Source organism: Dendropsophus ebraccatus, chromosome 8, assembly GCF_027789765.1.
Source record: "Dendropsophus ebraccatus isolate aDenEbr1 chromosome 8, aDenEbr1.pat, whole genome shotgun sequence".
NCBI classification, from domain to species: domain Eukaryota; kingdom Metazoa; phylum Chordata; class Amphibia; order Anura; family Hylidae; genus Dendropsophus; species Dendropsophus ebraccatus.
Genome location: NC_091461.1, coordinates 6,324,544 through 6,347,147, shown reverse-complemented (window position 1 = coordinate 6,347,147; position 22,604 = coordinate 6,324,544). Strand labels below are relative to the sequence as shown.

Sequence of the window (22,604 nt, the reverse complement as noted above, 5' to 3'; positions counted from 1 at the left end):
GCCATGGATTGTTCACTTCAGGACAGTCACCCCCTAAAGAGAAGGCAGTGGGAATGATCCGCAGTAGAGCACAGATGCAAGTTAGCCGCTCTCTACTGACAACGCTCAACTACGAGGGAATCTTTCACTAGTTGGGTCCACCCAGAGACAGAGGCCTGGGACTTGTGCTACTTGGCAGGGCGGTCACCGATACTGTGTAGGCCGAAGGCGGTCAGATAACACAGACTTATCTAAATGTGAGTATGAGGAGTTCTTTAAGTTATACTTTACCCACATCCCGGCAGAGTACTGTACTAACTAGGCAAGGGCTCCTATCCGGCTCCTACACTACCCTGACAAAACTTTCTTATTCTTCTACCTTCTGCTTCTAAAGTGTAAGAAGCATTGTAATATATATATATATATATATATATATATATATAGCACTAGTACTTGTGAGCACTGTTGTCCTTATATTTATCTGTATTGCACTGAAGTTGATTCAAGTAAAGTTATTATCTGGTTCAGTCAAAACTCTGTCATCTCTGCCACCGCACCCGCACCTCATGCCAGTCCTACCAAAGTGCAGTGCCCATGTATCCAGGGGTGAGTGATACCACTGCCTGGGCACCATAACAAGTCGCCCCAAAACCCTGGCCACCAAAAATGTTAGGGAATTCCACTGGCTCATAGGAAAGTAGAGGAGCTGCCTGTGTGAGCAGCCATTACTGACATCCATATGGGAGAAATCCCTTCAGCATGATCATGTGATCAGTGTCCCAGACTGCCTAGTTATTGGCCAGCAAGCACCATGTGACTAACAGGCCAATCAGAAGTGACATGACAACTGATGCAAATTAGCCATGAGGAAGGGGGATGGTTTACAAGCAAGAGAATTCTTAACCCAGAGCAGTGACTGCACACTGACAGGCTGACACAAAATGGCTGCACACTGACAGGCTGGCACAAAATGGCTGCACACTGACAGGCTGACACAAAATGGCTGCACACTGACAGGCTGACACAAAATGGCTGCACACTGACAGGCTGACACAAAATGGCTGCACACTGACAGGCTGACACAAAATGGCTGCACACTGACAGGCTGACACAAAATGGCTGCACACTGACAGGCTGACACAAAATGGCTGCACACTGACAGGCTGACACAAAATGGCTGCACACTGACAGGCTGACACAAAATGGCTGCACACTGACAGGTTGACACAAAATGGCTGCACACTGACAGGCTGACACAAAATGGCGGCATATAGAGATAGGAGGGGACACAAAATGGCGGCAGATAGAGATGAGAGGGGACACAAAATGTCCGTAGCTAGAGATAAGAGGGGACACAAAATGGCCGCAGCTAGAGATAAGAGGGGTCAACAGTAAAAGAAAAATAGAAACTACAGAACTTCCTGGGCAGCAGCTAGAGCAGAAAAGTGGCTGAAAACAGCAGAACAGATGAAGCCTCCCTATGTGAGTAATGTATATGCAGGGGAAAGGAAGAGAAATGTGGGGGAATGGTTTTTAGCGGAGTACCCCTTTAAGTGTTTAGCGTCCATAGCCGGACAGATAGGGACTCAGGAAACTATAAAGGTCAGCATATACTCCACTAGACCCTCCTCCTAGACTAGTCTGAGCACATGGCCCTCTCCAGCCTAACCTATAGACTTATTGGTGGCTTCCTATTGGTTGAGAGAAGCCTGGGCAAGACAGTAGGTCCATGTGCCATGTACAGTCCTTTATTGGCCCAGGTATTTAAAGGGACAGTGTCACATTTTTGATAATTTTTTAATGAAAAGTAATAAGTATAAATAAGTCTGTAGGATGTTTTTTTTTTTTTTTAATGTAGTGTTTCAGTATTTTTTTCTAAAATGTATTGCTGTACAGGGGGCTGCCATGTTTATAGTGTCTGTGTGTGACGTCATTTCACGACACACACACAGACACTATACGGCACCTCCACATCATTGAAGTGAACCGACGGAGTCCGTCTGGTTCACTTCACTGGAGGCTCCGTCACTGTGTACTGCGCATGTGCATAGACATGCGCAGTACACAGCTACAGTACATGGGGCGGGTGGCGGCGCCATTTTCTTGAGGTCCCAGCCCGAGAACCGGGGAGGAGAGAGAGACCGCACAGTGAGTGGACAGGAGAACTGTGTGCAGCTCTCTCTCCCCCCCCGCCCCCACGCCGGAGGGGGAGAAATTTAATAAACTTTTGCTTTGGGTGCCGGGACATCACCCAGCAATGTCCCGGCACCAGTCACCGCAGCTCTCTCCTTCTTTCCCCCAGCAGCAGCTCAGCAGCGTTCTGTGGGGGAACGGGCTTGGAGATGCTGCGGGGGGAAGATGGAGAGAGTAAGGCTGATGGCAGGGGGAGCAGGGCACAGCAGCGTCTGCTGCATGCTGTCCCCCCTGCGGTTGCCGGACCCGAGAGCGATGGGGGCAGAGAGGAGGTGAGGGGATGATGGAGGTGAGGGGATGATGGGGCATCGGGGGGTCTAATCGGGGCAGAAAAATCCTATTCAGACCTGAGAGGGATCCGGGCAGCTGTCAGTGAACCGGGCCGGCGAGGACTGGTGGTGCGCGGGGCTCCCCCGCTCCGGGCTGTGACAGGAGTGAAATGCGGCCTGGGAGATGGGGCAGCCCCGGCGTCCAGGGCCACCAGGTGGAAACAGCGGCGGCGGCGGCGGTGGACGCCGGGGCTGCCCCATCTCCCAGGCCGCATTTCAATCCTGTCACAGCCCGGAGCGGGGGAGCCCCGCGCACCACCAGTCCTCGCCGGCCCGGTTCACTGACAGCTGCCCGGATCCCTCTCAGGTCTGAATAGGATTTTTCTGCCCCGATTAGACCCCCCGATGCCCCATCATCCCCTCACCTCCTCTATCACCCCCATCATCCCCTCACCTCCTCTATCACCCCCATCATCCCCTCACCTCCTCTATCACCCCCATCATCCCCTCACCTCCTCTATCACCCCCATCATCCCCTCACCTCCTCTGTCACCCCCATCATCCCCTCACCTCCTCTATCACCCCCATCATCCCCTCACCTCCTCTATCATCCCCTCACCTCCTCTATCACCCCCATCATCCCCTCACCTCCTCTATCACCCCCATCATCCCCTCACCTCCTCTATCACCCCCATCATCCCCTCACCTCCTCTATCACCCCCATCATCCCCTCACCTCCTCTATCACCTCCATCATCCCCTCACCTCCTCTATCACCCCCATCAGCCCCTCACCTCCTCTATCACCCCCATCATCCCCTCACCTCCTCTATCACCCCCATCATCCCCTCACCTCCTCTATCACCCCCATCATCCCCTCACCTCCTCTGTCACCCCCATCATCCCCTCACCTCCTCTATCACCCCCATCATCCCCTCACCTCCTCTATCATCCCCTCACCTCCTCTATCACCCCCATCATCCCCTCACCTCCTCTATCACCCCCATCATCCCCTCACCTCCTCTATCACCCCCATCATCCCCTCACCTCCTCTATCACCTCCATCATCCCCTCACCTCCTCTATCACCCCCATCAGCCCCTCACCTCCTCTATCACCCCCATCATCCCCTCACCTCCTCTATCACCCCCATCATCCCCTCACCTCCTCTATCACCCCCCATCATCCCCTCACCTCCTCTGTCACCCCCATCATCCCCTCACCTCCTCTATCACCCCCATCATCCCCTCACCTCCTCTATCATCCCCTCACCTCCTCTATCACCCCCATCATCCCCTCACCTCCTCTATCACCCCCATCATCCCCTCACCTCCTCTATCACCCCCATCATCCCCTCACCTCCTCTATCACCCCCATCATCCCCTCACCTCCTCTATCACCTCCATCATCCCCTCACCTCCTCTATCACCCCCATCAGCCCCTCACCTCCTCTATCACCCCCATCATCCCCTCACCTCCTCTATCACCCCCATCATCCCCTCACCTCCTCTATCACCCCCATCATCCCCTCACCTCCTCTGTCACCCCCATCATCCCCTCACCTCCTCTATCACCCCCATCATCCCCTCACCTCCTCTATCATCCCCTCACCTCCTCTATCACCCCCATCATCCCCTCACCTCCTCTATCACCCCCATCATCCCCTCACCTCCTCTATCACCCCCATCATCCCCTCACCTCCTCTATCACCTCCATCATCCCCTCACCTCCTCTATCACCCCCATCAGCCCCTCACCTCCTCTATCACCCCCATCATCCCCTCACCTCCTCTATCACCCCCATCATCCCCTCACCTCCTATATCACCCCCATCATCCCCTCACCTCCTCTATCACCCCCATCATCCCCTCACCTCCTCTATCACCCCCATCATCCCCTCACCTCCTCTATCACCCCCATCATCCCCTCACCTCCTCTATCACCCCCTCATCCCCTCACCTCCTCTATCATCCCCTCACCTCCTCTATCACCCCCATCATCCCCTCACCTCCTCTATCACCCCCATCATCCCCTCACCTCCTCTATCACCCCCATCATCCCCTCACCTCCTCTATCACCCCCATCATCCCCTCACCTCCTCTATCACCCCCATCATCCCCTCACCTCCTCTATCACCCCCATCATCCCCTCACCTCCTCTGTCACCCCCTCATCCCCTCACCTCCTCTATCATCCCCTCACCTCCTCTATCACCCCCATCATCCCCTCACCTCCTCTATCACCCCCATCATCCCCTCACCTCCTCTATCACCTCCATCATCCCCTCACCTCCTCTATCATCCCCTCACCTCCTCTATCACCCCCATCATCCCCTCACCTCCTCTATCACCTCCATCATCCCCTCACCTCCTCTATCATCCCCTCACCTCCTCTATCACCCCCATCATCCCCTCACCTCCTCTATCACCCCCATCATCCTCTCCTCTATCACCCCCATCATCCTCTCCTCTATCACCCCCATCATCCTCTCCTCTATCACCCCCATCATCCCCTCACCTCCTCTATCATCCCCTCACCTCCTCTATCATCCCCTCACCTCCTCTATCATCCCCTCACCTCCTCTATCACCCCCATCATCCCCTCACCTCTGTCACCCCCTCATCCCCTCACCTCCTCTATCATCCCCTCACCTCCTCTATCACCCCCATCATCCCCTCACCTCCTCTATCACCCCCATCATCCCCTCACCTCCTCTATCACCCCCATCATCCCCTCACCTCCTCTATCACCCCCATCATCCCCTCACCTCCTCTGTCACCCCCCTCATCCCCTCACCTCCTCTATCATCCCCTCACCTCCTCTATCACCCCCATCATCCCCTCACCTCCTCTATCATCCCCTCACCTCCTCTATCACCCCCATCATCCCCTCACCTCCTCTATCATCCCCATCATCCCCTCACCTCCTCTATCACCCCCATCATCCCCTCACCTCCTCTATCATCCCCATCATCCCCTCACCTCCTCTATCACCCCCATCATCCCCTCACCTCCTCTGTCACCCCCATCATCCCCTCACCTCCTCTGTCACCCCCTCATCCCCTCACCTCCTCTATCATCCCCTCACCTCCTCTATCACCCCCATCATCCCCTCACCTCCTCTATCATCCCCTCACCTCCTCTATCACCCCCATCATCCCCTCACCTCCTCTATCATCCCCATCATCCCCTCACCTCCTCTATCACCCCCATCATCCCCTCACCTCCTCTATCACCCCCATCATCCCCTCACCTCCTCTATCACCCCCATCATCCCCTCACCTCCTCTATCACCCCCATCAGCCCCTCACCTCCTCTATCACCCCCATCATCCCCTCACCTCCTCTATCACCCCCATCAGCCCCTCACCTCCTCTATCACCCCCATCATCCCCTCACCTCCTCTATCACCCCCATCATCCCCTCACCTCCTCTATCACCCCCATCAGCCCCTCACCTCCTCTATCACCCCCATCAGCCCCTCACCTCCTCTATCACCCCCATCATCCCCTCACCTCCTCTATCACCCCCATCATCCCCTCACCTCCTCTATCACCCCCATCATCCCCTCACCTCCTCTATCACCCCCATCATCCCCTCACCTCCTCTATCACCCCCATCATCCCCTCACCTCCTCTATCACCCCCATCATCCCCTCACCTCCTCTATCACCCCCATCATCCCCTCACCTCCTCTATCACCCCCAACATCCCCTCACCTCCTCTATCACCTCCATCATCCCCTCACCTCCTCTATCACCCCCATCATCCCCTCACCTCCTCTATCACCCCCATCATCCCCTCACCTCCTCTATCACCTCCATCATCCCCTCACCTCCTCTGTCACCCCCATCATCCCCTCACCTCCTCTATCACCCCCATCATCCCCTCACCTCCTCTATCACCCCCATCATCCCCTCACCTCCTCTGTCACCCCCTCATCCCCTCACCTCCTCTATCATCCCCTCACCTCCTCTATCATCCCCTCACCTCCTCTATCACCCCCATCATCCCCTCACCTCCTCTATCACCCCCATCATCCCCTCACCTCCTCTATCACCTCCATCATCCCCTCACCTCCTCTATCACCCCCATCATCCCCTCACCTCCTCTATCACCTCCATCATCCCCTCACCTCCTCTATCACCCCCATCATCCCCTCACCTCCTCTATCACCCCCATCATCCTCTCCTCTATCACCCCCATCATCCTCTCCTCTATCACCCCCATCATCCTCTCCTCTATCACCCCCATCATCCTCTCCTCTATCACCCCTATCATCCCCTCACCTCCTCTATCATCCCCTCACCTCCTCTATCATCCCCTCACCTCCTCTATCATCCCCTCACCTCCTCTATCATCCCCTCACCTCCTCTATCACCCCCATCATCCCCTCACCTCTGTCACCCCCTCATCCCCTGACCTCCTCTATCATCCCCTCACCTCCTCTATCACCCCCATCATCCCCTCACCTCCTCTATCACCCCCATCATCCCCTCACCTCCTCTATCACCCCCATCATCCCCTCACCTCCTCTATCACCCCCATCATCCCCTCACCTCCTCTATCACCCCCATCATCCCCTCACCTCCTCTATCACCCCCATCATCCCCTCACCTCCTCTATCACCCCCATCATCCCCTCACCTCCTCTATCATCCCCTCACCTCCTCTATCACCCCCATCATCCCCTCACCTCCTCTATCATCCCCTCACCTCCTCTATCATCCCCATCATCCCCTCACCTCCTCTATCACCCCCATCATCCCCTCACCTCCTCTATCATCCCCATCATCCCCTCACCTCCTCTATCACCCCCATCATCCCCTCACCTCCTCTATCACCCCCATCATCCCCTCACCTCCTCTATCACCCCCATCATCCCCTCACCTCCTCTATCACCCCCATCATCCCCTCACCTCCTCTATCACCCCCATCAGCCCCTCACCTCCTCTATCACCCCCATCAGCCCCTCACCTCCTCTATCACCCCCATCATCCCCTCACCTCCTCTATCACCCCCATCAGCCCCTCACCTCCTCTATCACCCCCATCATCCCCTCACCTCCTCTATCACCCCCATCAGCCCCTCACCTCCTCTATCACCCCCATCATCCCCTCACCTCCTCTATCACCCCCATCAGCCCCTCACCTCCTCTATCACCCCCATCATCCCCTCACCTCCTCTATCATCCCCTCACCTCCTCTATCACCCCCATCATCCCCTCACCTCCTCTATCACCCCCATCATCCCCTCACCTCCTCTATCACCTCCATCATCCCCTCACCTCCTCTATCACCCCCATCATCCCCTCACCTCCTCTATCACCTCCATCATCCCCTCACCTCCTCTATCACCCCCATCATCCCCTCACCTCCTCTATCACCCCCATCATCCTCTCCTCTATCACCCCCATCATCCTCTCCTCTATCACCCCCATCATCCTCTCCTCTATCACCCCTATCATCCCCTCACCTCCTCTATCATCCCCTCACCTCCTCTATCATCCCCTCACCTCCTCTATCATCCCCTCACCTCCTCTATCATCCCCTCACCTCCTCTATCACCCCCATCATCCCCTCACCTCTGTCACCCCCTCATCCCCTGACCTCCTCTATCATCCCCTCACCTCCTCTATCACCCCCATCATCCCCTCACCTCCTCTATCACCCCCATCATCCCCTCACCTCCTCTATCACCCCCATCATCCCCTCACCTCCTCTATCACCCCCATCAGCCCCTCACCTCCTCTATCACCCCCATCATCCCCTCACCTCCTCTATCATCCCCTCACCTCCTCTGTCACCCCCTCATCCCCTCACCTCCTCTATCATCCCCTCACCTCCTCTATCACCCCCATCATCCCCTCACCTCCTCTATCATCCCCTCACCTCCTCTATCATCCCCATCATCCCCTCACCTCCTCTATCACCCCCATCATCCCCTCACCTCCTCTATCATCCCCATCATCCCCTCACCTCCTCTATCACCCCCATCATCCCCTCACCTCCTCTGTCACCCCCATCATCCCCTCACCTCCTCTATCATCCCCTCACCTCCTCTATCACCCCCATCATCCCCTCACCTCCTCTATCATCCCCTCACCTCCTCTATCATCCCCATCATCCCCTCACCTCCTCTATCACCCCCATCATCCCCTCACCTCCTCTGTCACCCCCATCATCCCCTCACCTCCTCTATCATCCCCTCACCTCCTCTATCACCCCCATCATCCCCTCACCTCCTCTATCATCCCCTCACCTCCTCTATCATCCCCATCATCCCCTCACCTCCTCTATCACCCCCATCATCCCCTCACCTCCTCTATCATCCCCATCATCCCCTCACCTCCTCTATCACCCCCATCATCCCCTCACCTCCTCTATCACCCCCATCATCCCCTCACCTCCTCTATCACCCCCATCATCCCCTCACCTCCTCTATCACCCCCATCATCCCCTCACCTCCTCTATCACCCCCATCAGCCCCTCACCTCCTCTATCACCCCCATCATCCCCTCACCTCCTCTATCACCCCCATCAGCCCCTCACCTCCTCTATCACCCCCATCATCCCCTCACCTCCTCTATCACCCCCATCAGCCCCTCACCTCCTCTATCACCCCCATCATCCCCTCACCTCCTCTATCACCCCCATCAGCCCCTCACCTCCTCTATCACCCCCATCATCCCCTCACCTCCTCTATCACCCCCATCATCCCCTCACCTCCTCTATCACCCCCATCAGCCCCTCACCTCCTCTATCACCCCCATCAGCCCCTCACCTCCTCTATCACCCCCATCATCCCCTCACCTCCTCTATCACCCCCATCATCCCCTCACCTCCTCTATCACCCCCATCATCCTCTCCTCTATCACCCCCATCATCCTCTCCTCTATCACCCCCATCATCCTCTCCTCTATCACCCCCATCATCCTCTCCTCTATCACCCCCATCATCCTCTCCTCTATCACCCCTATCATCCCCTCACCTCCTCTATCATCCCCTCACCTCCTCTATCATCCCCTCACCTCCTCTATCATCCCCTCACCTCCTCTATCATCCCCATCATCCCCTCACCTCCTCTATCACCCCCATCATCCCCTCACCTCCTCTATCACCCCCATCATCCCCTCACCTCCTCTATCACCCCCATCATCCCCTCACCTCCTCTATCACCCCCATCAGCCCCTCACCTCCTCTATCACCCCCATCATCCCCTCACCTCCTCTATCACCCCCATCATCCCCTCACCTCCTCTATCACCCCCATCATCCCCTCACCTCCTCTATCACCCCCATCAGCCCCTCACCTCCTCTATCACCCCCATCAGCCCCTCACCTCCTCTATCACCCCCATCAGCCCCTCACCTCCTCTATCACCCCCATCAGCCCCTCACCTCCTCTATCACCCCCATCATCCCCTCACCTCCTCTGTCACCCCCATCATCCCCTCACCTCCTCTGTCACCCCCATCATCCTCTCTATCACCCCCATCATCCCCTCACCTCCTATATCACCCCCATCATCTTCTCCTCTCTCCCCTTCACCTCCTCTCACCCCCACCACCTCCTGTAACTGTTCTGGGGGGAACCAGCCTGCCTCTACCGTGCCTTCTCCCTGTGCCCCCTACTTTTCCCCGCCCCCCCCCCCCCCCAGTTGCTCCTTCTGCCATATCAGCTTCCCCCCCCCCCGTCACCCCAGCCTCCCTGCCCCCCGTCACCCCAGCCTCGCTGCCCCCCGTCACCCCAGCCTCCCTCCCCCCTATCTCTCCAGCCTCCCTCTGCCCCGTCACCCCAGCCTCTACCCCCTGTCTCTATATCCCGCCTACCTGTGCAATGTGTGACACAGCGGACACCAGCGGACACTAGCCTGTACATTATATATATATATATATATATATATATATATATATATACATATATATATATATATATATATATATACACACATATATATATATATATACATATATATATATATATATATATATATACACACATACAGTGGTACCTTGGTTTAAGAGTAACTTTGTTTAAGAGCATTTTAGTTTAAGAGCTCACAGTCTTTTCAAAATTCTGACTTGGTTTAAGAGCATTGCTTTGGTTTAAGAGCTCCCTGTACTGGTTGGGAGTGCGAGTGGAGGAGGGGAATGTTCTGCATAGCGGGGTCTACAGCACTGTACTCTGACCCAAGAAGTCTCCCTCATCTTCCAAATCATAGCAGATCCACTTCAGGCTGGGGCTTGCATCAGGGGACAGGACTGTGGAGGTAATCTCTCCATAGCTGTAACCCCTCTCTCCCCGGACAGAGAGCGCTGCATGTATGTGCCCACATCTGTACTGCTCATTCCTTCATACTCCCTGCAGTCTCTGTCAGTCCTTGTGTTTCCCATCCTCTCCATTACTGTACAGTAACTTATAATATCACAGATTCTGCTGTTTCTGAATGTTTGTTTCATTAGTTTTACATCTTATTCAGAATAATATATCATTATTTTGGGGTGTGGAACCAATTGTCTGCATTTCTATGAATTCTTATGGGAAAATTTGCTTTGGTTTAAAAGCGGATTTGGATTACAAGCACTGTCCCGGAACGAATTATGCTCGTAATCCAAGGCACCACTATATATATATATATATATATATATATATATATATATATATATATATATATATATATATATATATATATAATATACACACACATATTATATATATATATATATATATATATATATATATATATAATATACAGGCTAGTGTTTGCTGGTGTCTGCTGTGTCACACATTGCACAGGTAGGCTAGATAGATAGATAGATAGACAGACACACAGGAGAGTACAGGCTATTGTTCTCTGGTGTCCGCAGTGTCACATGCTTCTTCTGGCTGTACTGCTGTGCAGACAACAACAAAATGGCGATGCCCAACAGTACACATAATATCACCTTTCCCCTCTTTGTTCTTTTGTGAAAAGAGGGGGGAGGTGATGATGTCACAGCAGCTGAGCAGGGACTGCCTCTTTTTTTCAGCATTCCTATTTCAGGCTGCTTTTACCAGCAGTTTCCTGCTGGAGCTCCCCCTGGTGGCCATCACTGGGAAATATGGAAAATTCGATCGTTAATTTTTCATATTTCCTTACATGTAAAAAAAAAAAAAAACACATATAAATTAACAAAAAAAATTAACAAATTCACTTTTAACACTTTCAAAAAAATGTTTTACTTGGCGACACATTCCCTTTAAGTCCTCTATATTATGCAGCCATTCACAGGACACGCCACGTAGACACAGGAGATACAGTAGACATATATATACACTTTTTGCTGCTATTTCCTGTATTAGCGGAGGTGTGCTGCGACCGGCTGGGGTGCTTCTCAAATAATGTCCCTTGGGCTGGGACCTTCCAGAGGCCGATAAGCCGCTTACCCTGGGCTCCGGAGAGGATCAACACCCGCTTCCAGCTCTACACCAGAGACAATCTGATCCACTTTCAGGTCAGTGATTTCCTGGGGTCTTCCCTGTTGGGTTTAGACTTTTACAGTGGTGCTCTAGCACCAGATAAATGCTGCATATAGAGCATATAGCATTGCTTACCTTCCTGTCATTTGTGTTGTGGCTATGTAATCCTCTGCCAGGTCCTCTCATTACATCCTGGTTGAGCAGTTGCTCAGTACTACATTTCCCAAAATGCATTGCTTTCCCAGCACAGCCCTTCCCATAATCTCCAGCCAGTTCCCTGCCCTGACCTGTGGCAGAACATTGCATAGCACAACAAATCAGTTTACAGCACCTGCTGTATTCATGCCCTGTCCGCTCCTCTGCCTGTGGCATTGTTCAGCACCTGCTGTATTCATGCCTTGTCTGCTCCTCTGCCTGTGGCATTGTTCAGCACCTGCTGTATTCATGTCCTGTCTGCTCCTCTGCCTGTGGCATTGTTCAGCACCTGCCGTATTCATGCCCTGTCTGCTCCTCTGCCTGTGGCATTGTTCAGCACCTGCTGTATTCATGCCCTGTCCGCTCCTCTGCCTGTGGCATTGTTCAGCACCTGCTGTATTCATGCCTTGTCTGCTCCTCTGCCTGTGGCATTGTTCAGCACCTGCTGTATTCATGTCCTGTCTGCTCCTCTGCCTGTGGCATTGTTCAGCACCTGCCGTATTCATGCCCTGTCTGCTCCTCTGCCTGTGGCATTGTTCAGCACCTGCCGTATTCATGCCCTGTCTGCTCCTCTGCCTGTGGCATTGTTCAGCACCTGCTGTATTCATGTCCTGTCTGCTCCTCTGCCTGTGGCATTGTTCAGCACCTGCCGTATTCATGCCCTGTCTGCTCCTCTGCCTGTGGCATTGTTCAGCACCTGCCGTATTCATGCCCTGTCTGCTCCTCTGCCTGTGGCATTGTTCAGCACCTGCCGTATTCATGCCCTGTCTGCTCCTCTGCCTGTGGCATTGTTCAGCACCTGCCGTATTCATGCCCTGTCTGCTCCTCTGCCTGTGACATTGTTCAGCACCTGCTGTATGCATGCCCTGTCTGCTCCTCTGCCTGTGGCATTGTTCAGCACCTGCCGTATTCATGCCCTGTCTGCTCCTCTGCCTGTGGCATTGTTCAGCACCTGCCGTATTCATGCCCTGTCTGCTCCTCTGCCTGTGGCATTGTTCAGCACCTGCTGTATTCATGCCGTGTCTGCTCCTCTGCCTGTGGCATTGTTCAGCACCTGCTGTATTCATGCCCTGTCTGCTCCTCTGCCTGTGGCATTGTTCAGCACCTGCCGTATTCATGCCCTGTCTGCTCCTCGGCCTGTGGCATTGTTCAGCACCTGCTGTATTCATGCCCTGTCCGCTCCTCTGCCTGTGGCATTGTTCAGCACCTGCTGTATTCATGCCCTGTCTGCTCCTCTGCCTGTGGCATTGTTCACCAATGCTGTAAACAAACATCATTATTTCTCATCCTAAATGTCCCAATAAAGATATGTGAGACCGGGGAGTGATGGTATAGGCTGTAAGGGGTGATGACATCACCTAGTGGGTGGGGCTTGAGGTCACAGCATTTTTGGCATCATACTAATAACAAGAGACAACACGCAGCTGAACGCCCTGCCGTGTGAATGGACCCTTAGCCTGTGCCGGGTATCTTAAAGAAACCTGGGAGACTTCCTGCTATCACCGTAACAAGAATGTAAGTAGACACTATTTCACAATTTATCAGTGCTCTCCCACCCCAAGTACTGAAGGTTTTGTGCTCCTCAGAGTGACGTTTTGTATCTTTCCGGGTTGGTGACTTGACGTTTCCTTTCTCTCCTCCGTTTCCTGCAGGAAATCACCGCCATTAATAGTAGCACAATCCTCAAGTCCAATTTTAGAAAACATCAGAAAACTCGCTTCATTATCCATGGATTTATTAACAGTGCAAAGAACAACTGGCTGGTGGACATGTGCTGGGTGGGTGCATCTCCGGTGATCCCGGCCGTGGGGTCTCGGGGGTCTCTGCTATAAGGGGGGGTATTATAAAAGCCCAGTTAAACATAAGACATATGGGCCCCATCTTTTCCGCTCCTCTCACGTCTCACCATGTTCTCTGTTATTTCCAGGCCATATTAGAGGTGGAGGACGTCAACTGTATCTGTGTTGACTGGAGCGGCGGCTCGCGGGCTCTCTACACCCAGGCGGCCAATAACGTCCGTGTGGTGGGGGCAGAAGTCGCCTATTTCATCGACGCTCTTAAGGTAAGACCTCAGACTCAAGGATTTATGAAGATTCACTCTTCAGTCACTCATGTTTCACCTTTCTCACCTGGTTTGCCCTGTAGAAAGTGTTTGACTACCTCCCGTTTAACGTTCACATAATCGGGCACAGTCTGGGGGCGCACGCTGCTGGAGAAGCCGGACGACGAGTTCCGGGTATTGGGAGGATAACTGGTGAGTGAGTTATGGTGGACTGTCGTTTGACAGTCGATTGACACAGTCGTTATGAGGTCACTTTCTACTACTGTAAAGACTGTGCAGAATTTCCTCCTCTCTGCAATGCCATGACAGTGCTGCGGGATGATATTCAGGTCACTACTACGGATGGCTTGTGTGCTGTGAGAGTAGAAAGCAAAGAAACCACAGCAAGGAGTAGGTTACACTAAGCTCTGATCTGCTGCTGGGATGAGGGGAAAGCCTTGATTTACCTTTCAGGGACAGTGTGGATCATCTTCAGCAGACAGGCTGACTCAGCTTGTAGGTATATAGCCCAGACTTGGCACATGTTAAGCTCCGCCCCATTTACTTTTGTCTTGCTATGTCAGTTACTAGACACAGATGTGATCAGCAGATTGCAGTGAAGACTGACATCTAGTGGCCAAAACATTAAGGCCGTTTTAGAGGAAAGATGTAACTTCTGATAAATGAGGTGAAATACAAAAATATTAGTAATCCCAGGGATATCACATGGAGGAAGGTGGTTTTAAATGACCATTTATACTGAGATATACATGAGATGGACACCATAGCCAGGAGTGCTACAGTAATACCGGCCCCTCGATGAATAGCCAACCTGCGGAGCCTTCTCTATGGATATCTTGTACAATGTGACTTAATTTATTATGGATCTTCTGGAGTACCGTCGTGGTCATGCTAGCGGAGGGATGAGTGACGCTCCGTGCACAGTGTGTGACAGCATGGTGAGGATGTATACTATATACAGTATGTGACGTCTGCCAGGTTCCATGGAACCTAATAACCTCTATACTGATCCTACTTACAGGACTGGACCCCGCGCAGCCTTACTTCCAGGGCACCCCCCCTGAGGTCAGACTGGATCCCTCCGATGCTGCTCTTGTTGACGCCATTCACACCGATTCAACAGCATTTATATTTAAATTTGGTAACAGGACAATTTTATAGTGTGTGGGGGGGGGGGGGGAGGGGGGTTTATAATATCCACTGAGATCTGTGTGATAGAAACAAAAGATGTATGTACACGGTGACTCCACCAGCAGAATAGTGAGTGCAGCTCTGCAGTATAATACAGGATGTAATTCAGGATCAGTAATGTAATCTATGTACACAGCGACCCACTAGCAGAATAGTGAGTGCAGCTCTGGAGTATATTATAGGACGTATCTCGGGATCAGTACAGGATAAGTAATATAAGTCCAGTATGTAAGGTTCTCTACAAGAAGGGGGTCCAGACAAACATGTAATCAGTTGTGGGTACATGAAAGGTGGAACACTGGTAGGAGCTGCCCTTCAACCCTTGGCTGATAGGACTTGGCAGCTTGCAGGGGGGCACACAGGCGAGAAGCACTTCTCCAACCGCTGACTTGAAACTGAAACACTTCAGATCGCAGGACCTTGAAGACTTGTAGAAGGTGATCCCCCCCCCCCCTCAGTGTGGTCAGGCTGGTTCCCTCAGGCAGTAGTCACCCCTCTGGTGTACCTAGCAGGACATGCTAAACTGGATCAGGAACAGAAGAAACAGTACAGCAGAATACACTCCTCCACTACTCACTCGCTGATCTGGACAGAGCTCCGCACATGGCCCCCTCCACCCTAAGGTTGTTAATTATTGGTGGAGAGGAGCCTGAGGTAGTTCGGTTGATGTTAGGACAGATGGGAAGACTCAGCAGCTGACACAAGCCGGGTACTGAGACGCTTCATTATTGGGGGCAACGTTACACAGAATAGCCTCCCCCCCTCCACACACACTCACACACACACGTGTAATTGTGGTCGAGTAGAACAATTCTAAAGTTCTTTGTACTCAGGTACCGGAGGATACGGGATGAGTCAGATGGTCGGTCATCTGGATTTCTTTCCAAACGGAGGGGAAAAAATGCCGGGATGTAAGATGAATGGGATCCTCAAACATGTTAACCTCGATGAGATCTCACAAAGTAAATATGGAAACCATTATCACCTCATTCTCCCGGTATAAGATGTATGTGGGTGACATATTAGATACAGTATAGGACACTGTGACTAATGTATAAAGTAGAGCAGCATTGGTGCTTGTGGTCTCTGAAGCTCTGTGCATGGGGTACAGTGCTGGCGTCACATCTGTGGTCACTATCCATCATAGTGTAGGGGAATCAGTGGAGTGCTGGCAGTACAGCCGTGCTAACTATCTGTCATAGTGTAGGGGAATCAGTGGAGTGCTGGCGGTACAGCCGTGGTAACTATCTGTCATAGTGTAGCGGAAACAGTGGAGTGCTGGCTGTATATTTATGGTCACTATCATAGTGAAGGGGATAGAAAACAGTGGAGTGCTGGCGGTACACTTGTGGTCACTATCTGTCATAGTGTAGCGGAAACAGTGGAGTGCTAGCAGAACACCCGTGGTTACTATCCATCATAATGTAGGGGAATCAGTGGAGTGCTAGCGGAACACCCGTGGTTACTATCCATCATAGTGTAGGGGAATCAGTGGAGTGCTGGCGGTACCCTCATGGTCACTATCCATCATAGTGTTGGGGAATTAGTGTAATGCTGGCGGTACACCCATGGTTACTATCCATTATAGTGTAGGGGAGGTGAAACAGAGGATTACAACCACTGGATGAAGAATATCATTGGTGGCATCTAATAAAGTAGCACAAAGAGGGAAAACATGGAGGAATTTAGGATGGCATTTTGGATGTAAGGAGACATGGATTATATGGATGGATGGATGGATTGGAGCATGTTGAGTGACGTGGAGGATGTAGGAGAGGTGCCTATGTTTGGGGTAGAAGTCGGCATTCTGGTTCCCCTGAACGTAGGTCACTTTGAAATGTAACCTGATATGAAAAATACTAAATGACTCTAAAAAAGCAAGATGACATTGAGGACATCTGCTGAAATGGAAGAGGTACTGTAGTATTGCAAAAAAGGGGAATTCCCTTGGGTTTGGAATCCTAAAAAAAAAAAAAAAAAAAAAAAAACACAACAGTTTTGGGGGCTCGTCCGGGATCCCAATTGCTGCCTATAAGGACAATTGACCAAGAATGCCGATAAATAAGACCCTGAGAATGAGGTGAAGGAAACCAGATGATATGGAGGACAGAGGACATGTAGGGTGTTGGGATGGTATAGAGAATGTGGGATAACGTGGATTCTCCTACAGGAATAATGTCTACAGTGTATATACAGGTAGATCCTATAATTGTCTACTTTTTTTAATTATTTTTTCATTTATTTCTTAGCATTCAATGACTTGGCCGCGTGCAATCATGTGCGGAGCTACATGTATTACACCGAGAGCATCCGCACCCCAGATGGCTTCATTGGATTCCAGAGCTCTTCCTATGATGCATTTTCAAAAGTAAGTCATAGAAATGTCCTCCGAGTCCTCCACCATCTTAGGCAAGGTAGCCGGCAACATGGGGCGTTCTAGAGCATTTCCAGCAGAGAATTTGTAAGCCAGCTGCTTATTGGTTGTCACCTGCCCAGCTCCATATAGGTAGTTGTGGAGTGCTACGGTTGACCGGTCACTTGCCAGATGGTGCTGTGTGACGCCACTACTGTGGTGGTTGGTCGGAGTATAGCTCAGCCAAATGGTAGGTTGCCTTGATGCCAGTGCCAGTTGGGCACACAGGTATGGGGGCACACCTGTTTTTATTTTACGATGGCTAGCTATATCCTGTCCCCTGTGATCTGTGACCTGCCGGGCTGTGAGGGGGTCCCTTGGGTACTTATCACGGTGGTCCGGAGTGGAGTTGTGACCCACCTGGACTATTGGTACTGCCACACACAGAAAGGGGAGATGACCCAAGTATGGTGTAACAACGGTGTAGGTGCCGGAACAATAACCACTGAATCGTGTTACCATAAATAAAATCTTATTTATTTTAGGAACATTTAATACAGCAGCTGAAAATAGACTTCTAATTTGACTAGACACAATCTGTGTTAAGAGCTTTCGGAGCGGAAGAGCTGTGCTTGAAAATAGAAGACAACTTGTGCCCATGTTTCGACCTTTGTTGTCGCCCTACAGTGTTGGGTGACCCGTCCTCCCAGGGTGACACAAGCCCGAGACCTTGTTACCTGAGTTGAGCAGGGGGGCCAAATTACCTTGTTACACCCGCGCTGCAAAATAGATTACGTAGACTTGTAGAAACTTTGCTCTATCTGGATCAGTTCCTCTTGTTTCAGGATACTGTCCTGCACTGTTAGAGATTTTCACGGCATGGGTTAGGGTGATCTCTGACTTCTCTCTCTCCTTTAGTGGTTAAGCACTGCATAACGAGAGTAAGTGTTGCTTGGAAGAAAAGAAGAGTCTCTGTGCTGCCCATACGTCTGTCCACTACCACACTCACGACTAGACTAGACTGCACTGACTGTGTGGGTGTGTACTTCCTCTCCCCATGTGACAACTTCCTACAGGGTGTGTAATACCTCCTGTAAGTGGTGGAGAAGAAAGTGCATAGAAAAGAAAGGACAATAGAGATAGGTGGAGAAAACTAGAGAGCTCTTATTGGTGCACAGATTACAAGCAAACAATAACCATTCATTCACTACAGCTGTGCAATATAAAAGTGCATAGACAAATAATAGCGACATCTAGTGGTAAAACTTAAGCATAACTTCATTACCACTTCAGTTGAAGTATAGACTTTTGAGAGGGGTGTATATACTAGCAACACCCGTTGTGGGACACCACATAGTCACCTGTTCCAGTATCCGGAGTGCACATATTGAGGTAGGCTTAAGATGGTCGGTATAATAATGGTGGTCCTGCACCTTATATACAGTACATTGATGGTAAATGTCCTGTTGTCCTCAGGGTGAAGGATTCCCGTGCCCTGATGGTGGCTGCCCATTGATGGGACACTACGCTGATCAATACAAAGGAGTCAAAGACGACACACAAAAATTTTACTTAAACACAGGAGACATGACAAACTTTTCTCGTATGTATTGTCATTTATGTTCAGTAGCTGTCTATTTCACTTGTTGAATTGTCCCCTATAACAGTGTCACCTACACATCCCCCATAACAGTGTCACCTACACATCCCCCATAACGGTGTCACCTACACATCCCCCATAACGGTGTCACCTACACATCCCCCATAACGGTGTCATCTACACATCCCCCATAACGGTGTTATCTACACATCCCCCATAACGGTGTCATCTACACATCCCCCATAACGGTGTCATCTACACATCCCCCATAACGGTGTCATCTACACATCCCCCATAACGGTGTCATCTACACATCCCCCATAACGGTGTCATCTACACATCCCCCATAACAGTGTCATCTACACATCCCCCATAACAGTGTCATCTACACATCCCCCATAACAGTGTCATCTACACATCCCCCATAACGGTGTCATCTACACATCCCCCATAATGGTGTCATCTATAACAGAATTTAAACACGCCTGGGATAAACATACATCTATCCTAAGATAATAAGAAAGAAAATACTAAAAGGGCCGACTAGATGGACCCAGTGGTCTTTTTCTGCCCACAATCTTCAGTGTTTCTATCTACACATCTCCCCCCAATAGCAGTGGCATCTAGAGATCCCCCATAACAGTGTCATCTACACATCCCCCATAACAGTGTCATCTACACATCCCCCATAACACAGTGTCATCTACACATCCCCCATAACAGTCTCATCTACAGATTGAACCAATCACAGCTGATTTTGAGAAACAAGAGCTGATCTGTGATTGGTCGCTATTTTACAGACCCAGACTGATATTTTTGGCTAATGTCTCTTGAGAATATCCATAGTGTTGAGATTCTTATTTTTTTCAGGCTGGAGATACAAGGTGGCCGTCAGTATAGTTGGGAGCTCCTTTGTTTGGGGAAGTGTTGCCGTGTCTGTACAGGGGTCTATAGGAAACATCCCAGACTACACCGTATACAGGTATACAATCACTGCACCGCACGACCAACACCACATCCAACTATCCTGAACAGAGGGGTGGCCAGGGGGTTCAGCACAGGGAAGGGGACAAACACATGCAAGGCCTACTCGCTGGCTTAGATCGCCAATAGACGCATACCCCAAAAGGGTTATTCACAGTGAGGTCACGGGTCGGCATCACAGAGTGTAGACAGCCGGCCAGGAATCCTCATCACGTGAGCATCCCCGTAGAGAGAGGGGGGAAGAGGGAGATCAGCAGCAGGAAGGGGAGGAGTGTATATGTAACATCTGGGGTTGACGTGGTCCCAATGTTGGGCCCCCAGACACTGTTGAGGTGTCACCGCGTGTTGCTGCTCTTTGGAAGGGATGGTAAGGCGTGGTGAACCCAAACGGGAAATAAGTCCGGGGAGTCGGTTTGCAGTTAAAAGCAGTTTCTTTACTGAAGGAATTACAATTGCAAAACCATCCAGGCAAATCGCTGAGCCGGCTTTTCCTGTCTCCGACCTGTAGGAGAGGAAGGGAAAGGCCTAAGCTAGCAGTCGTCTTCTAGGTCTCTGCAGGCTTGTGCTCTGGTCAAAGGACTGGTGCCCCAGGGTCTGTGTCATCTTCTTGGTCTTCTGTGCGGTCTAGCAGAGTCTCTTCACCTCTCTGGTCTCTATCTGCTGAACCACAGACTACTGACGGACTCTTCCTTCCATTATGCTGTTTGTTACAAAACTAGAACCTTCTAGTGGTTGGGGTGGAGAAGCATAGCCGTAACAGATACAATACTTTAACTTTACTCCACCATAGACTTGTATTAAGTTTCCATACAAGTCTATGGGGATGACACAGAAGTTTCTTTTTAGACATAAATAACATTCCAGACTGTGAAAAGGTCACGTACACTGAACAAAGACACATTACAATAAACATATAAAACAGCACAAATGTGCACAACAGAAGAATACAGTACAAGTTAACCCTTTAAAGTACAATAAAGTGAGATGGTGATGGCTTTCTATTATAGTGAATGTCCACAATTGTCCTTGATGATAGGGAGAACCTAACCACTACAGACAGACAGTTTTCAGTGTCTGGAGCAGAAGGGAGGACAGTGAAAACTGACTGGCAATGTAATAACTTATGGAGAGATTGTTAGCCTCAAGGAGGGGGAATTATTGAACATAATCTGACAACCATGGTTCGTGTCACGATACTTAAATAGATAGAATACCCATACTCACGGTTTGTAGTTATCAATCAATGCTGGCCTAGTACACAGAGTGGCAAATCCAGTAATGAGGGCCCCAAATTTGCACGACTAGGCAGAGCTAGCCCCTCAACACTTAGCTGAGCAAATTAAGCAAGAGACAGCAGGGCACATCGGCGTCTAGCACTTCTCCAACCACTTTGGATACGTCCTTGAAAGACTTGAAATAATTTGAGTGTGACAATCCCCCTCAGCGTGGACAGGTCTGATTCCCTCACTTGTGGTAGTTAACCCTTCTTTACTTTAGCAGGCCTAGTCTGGCTTTCAGGAACTTAGAGGAAGTAGAAACTCAGCATGCACTTCTCAATGAACTACTCTCTTCTCTACACTACACTGTTCTGAGCACATGGCTCTCTCCACATGACTTCTAAATTAAGGCCAGGACTAGTTTCCTATTGGTAGAGCAGGATCTGAGGTACCTTGGCACCTGATAGGTTTGTCTGTTGAGGGGAAGAGATTACAGTCAGTTCTTTATCAGGTGGATCTCACCCCTGGATGGGCCGCTCAGTGTAAGTGAGCCCACCACCCTCAGGAGCTGGGATTCTGATCCTGACACAAGGACACTTCCGTTTTTTTTTTTGTGTTCCCAATGAATCCCACAAGGATAATGTCTTGCATGTAAAGATATGTAACATAGAGGAAAGGGAGGGGCAATGCTCTAGGACCCTTTATCATCTGTCCGTCAGTTATTGTAGATGTACAGCATGGCCAGCTAAAGGGCCCCCCTATTGTTTACATTGTGTTAGGGCCCCCTCCGCCATATGTCTCATCTCCAGTGATATACTGACCCCTATACTGACCCCTCTCCTCCTATCTCCCTCTATAGTGGTCTCATTAGATCGGACACAACGTACACGGCTTTCATAGATGCTGAGGCAAACATCGGCTCCATCTCTAAGGTGACATTCGTCTGGCGCTGTAAAATATACAATTTCATGCAACACACACTGGGCGCCTCCACCGTGACCGTACAGTTCGGGAAGGACGGAGCAATGTAAGTGTCCGAGGCCTTACCTACTGTATGATGGCGGCATGACAGTATTATTTGGGCTGTATATGAAAGTTAGCTTGGCACTAC

The 22,604-nt window shown here is 50.9% G+C and overlaps 1 protein-coding gene across 1 annotated transcript in view; it reads left to right on the top strand.

The window, feature by feature from the left end:
- LOC138799946 (pancreatic triacylglycerol lipase-like) overlaps nt 1-22,524 on the top strand; it is a 31,882-nt gene extending 9,358 nt beyond the window's left edge. Inside the window, exons 4-13 of the mRNA XM_069981750.1 lie at nt 11,694-11,926; nt 13,739-13,864; nt 14,014-14,148; nt 14,232-14,340; nt 15,170-15,289; nt 16,182-16,301; nt 17,589-17,707; nt 19,169-19,295; nt 20,163-20,274; nt 22,353-22,524. Coding sequence (XP_069837851.1) covers nt 11,694-11,926; nt 13,739-13,864; nt 14,014-14,148; nt 14,232-14,340; nt 15,170-15,289; nt 16,182-16,301; nt 17,589-17,707; nt 19,169-19,295; nt 20,163-20,274; nt 22,353-22,524 — 1,373 coding nt within the window. The remainder of the gene's footprint in view (nt 1-11,693; nt 11,927-13,738; nt 13,865-14,013; nt 14,149-14,231; nt 14,341-15,169; nt 15,290-16,181; nt 16,302-17,588; nt 17,708-19,168; nt 19,296-20,162; nt 20,275-22,352) is intronic.
- Nucleotides 22,525-22,604: the final 80 nt, after the last annotated feature.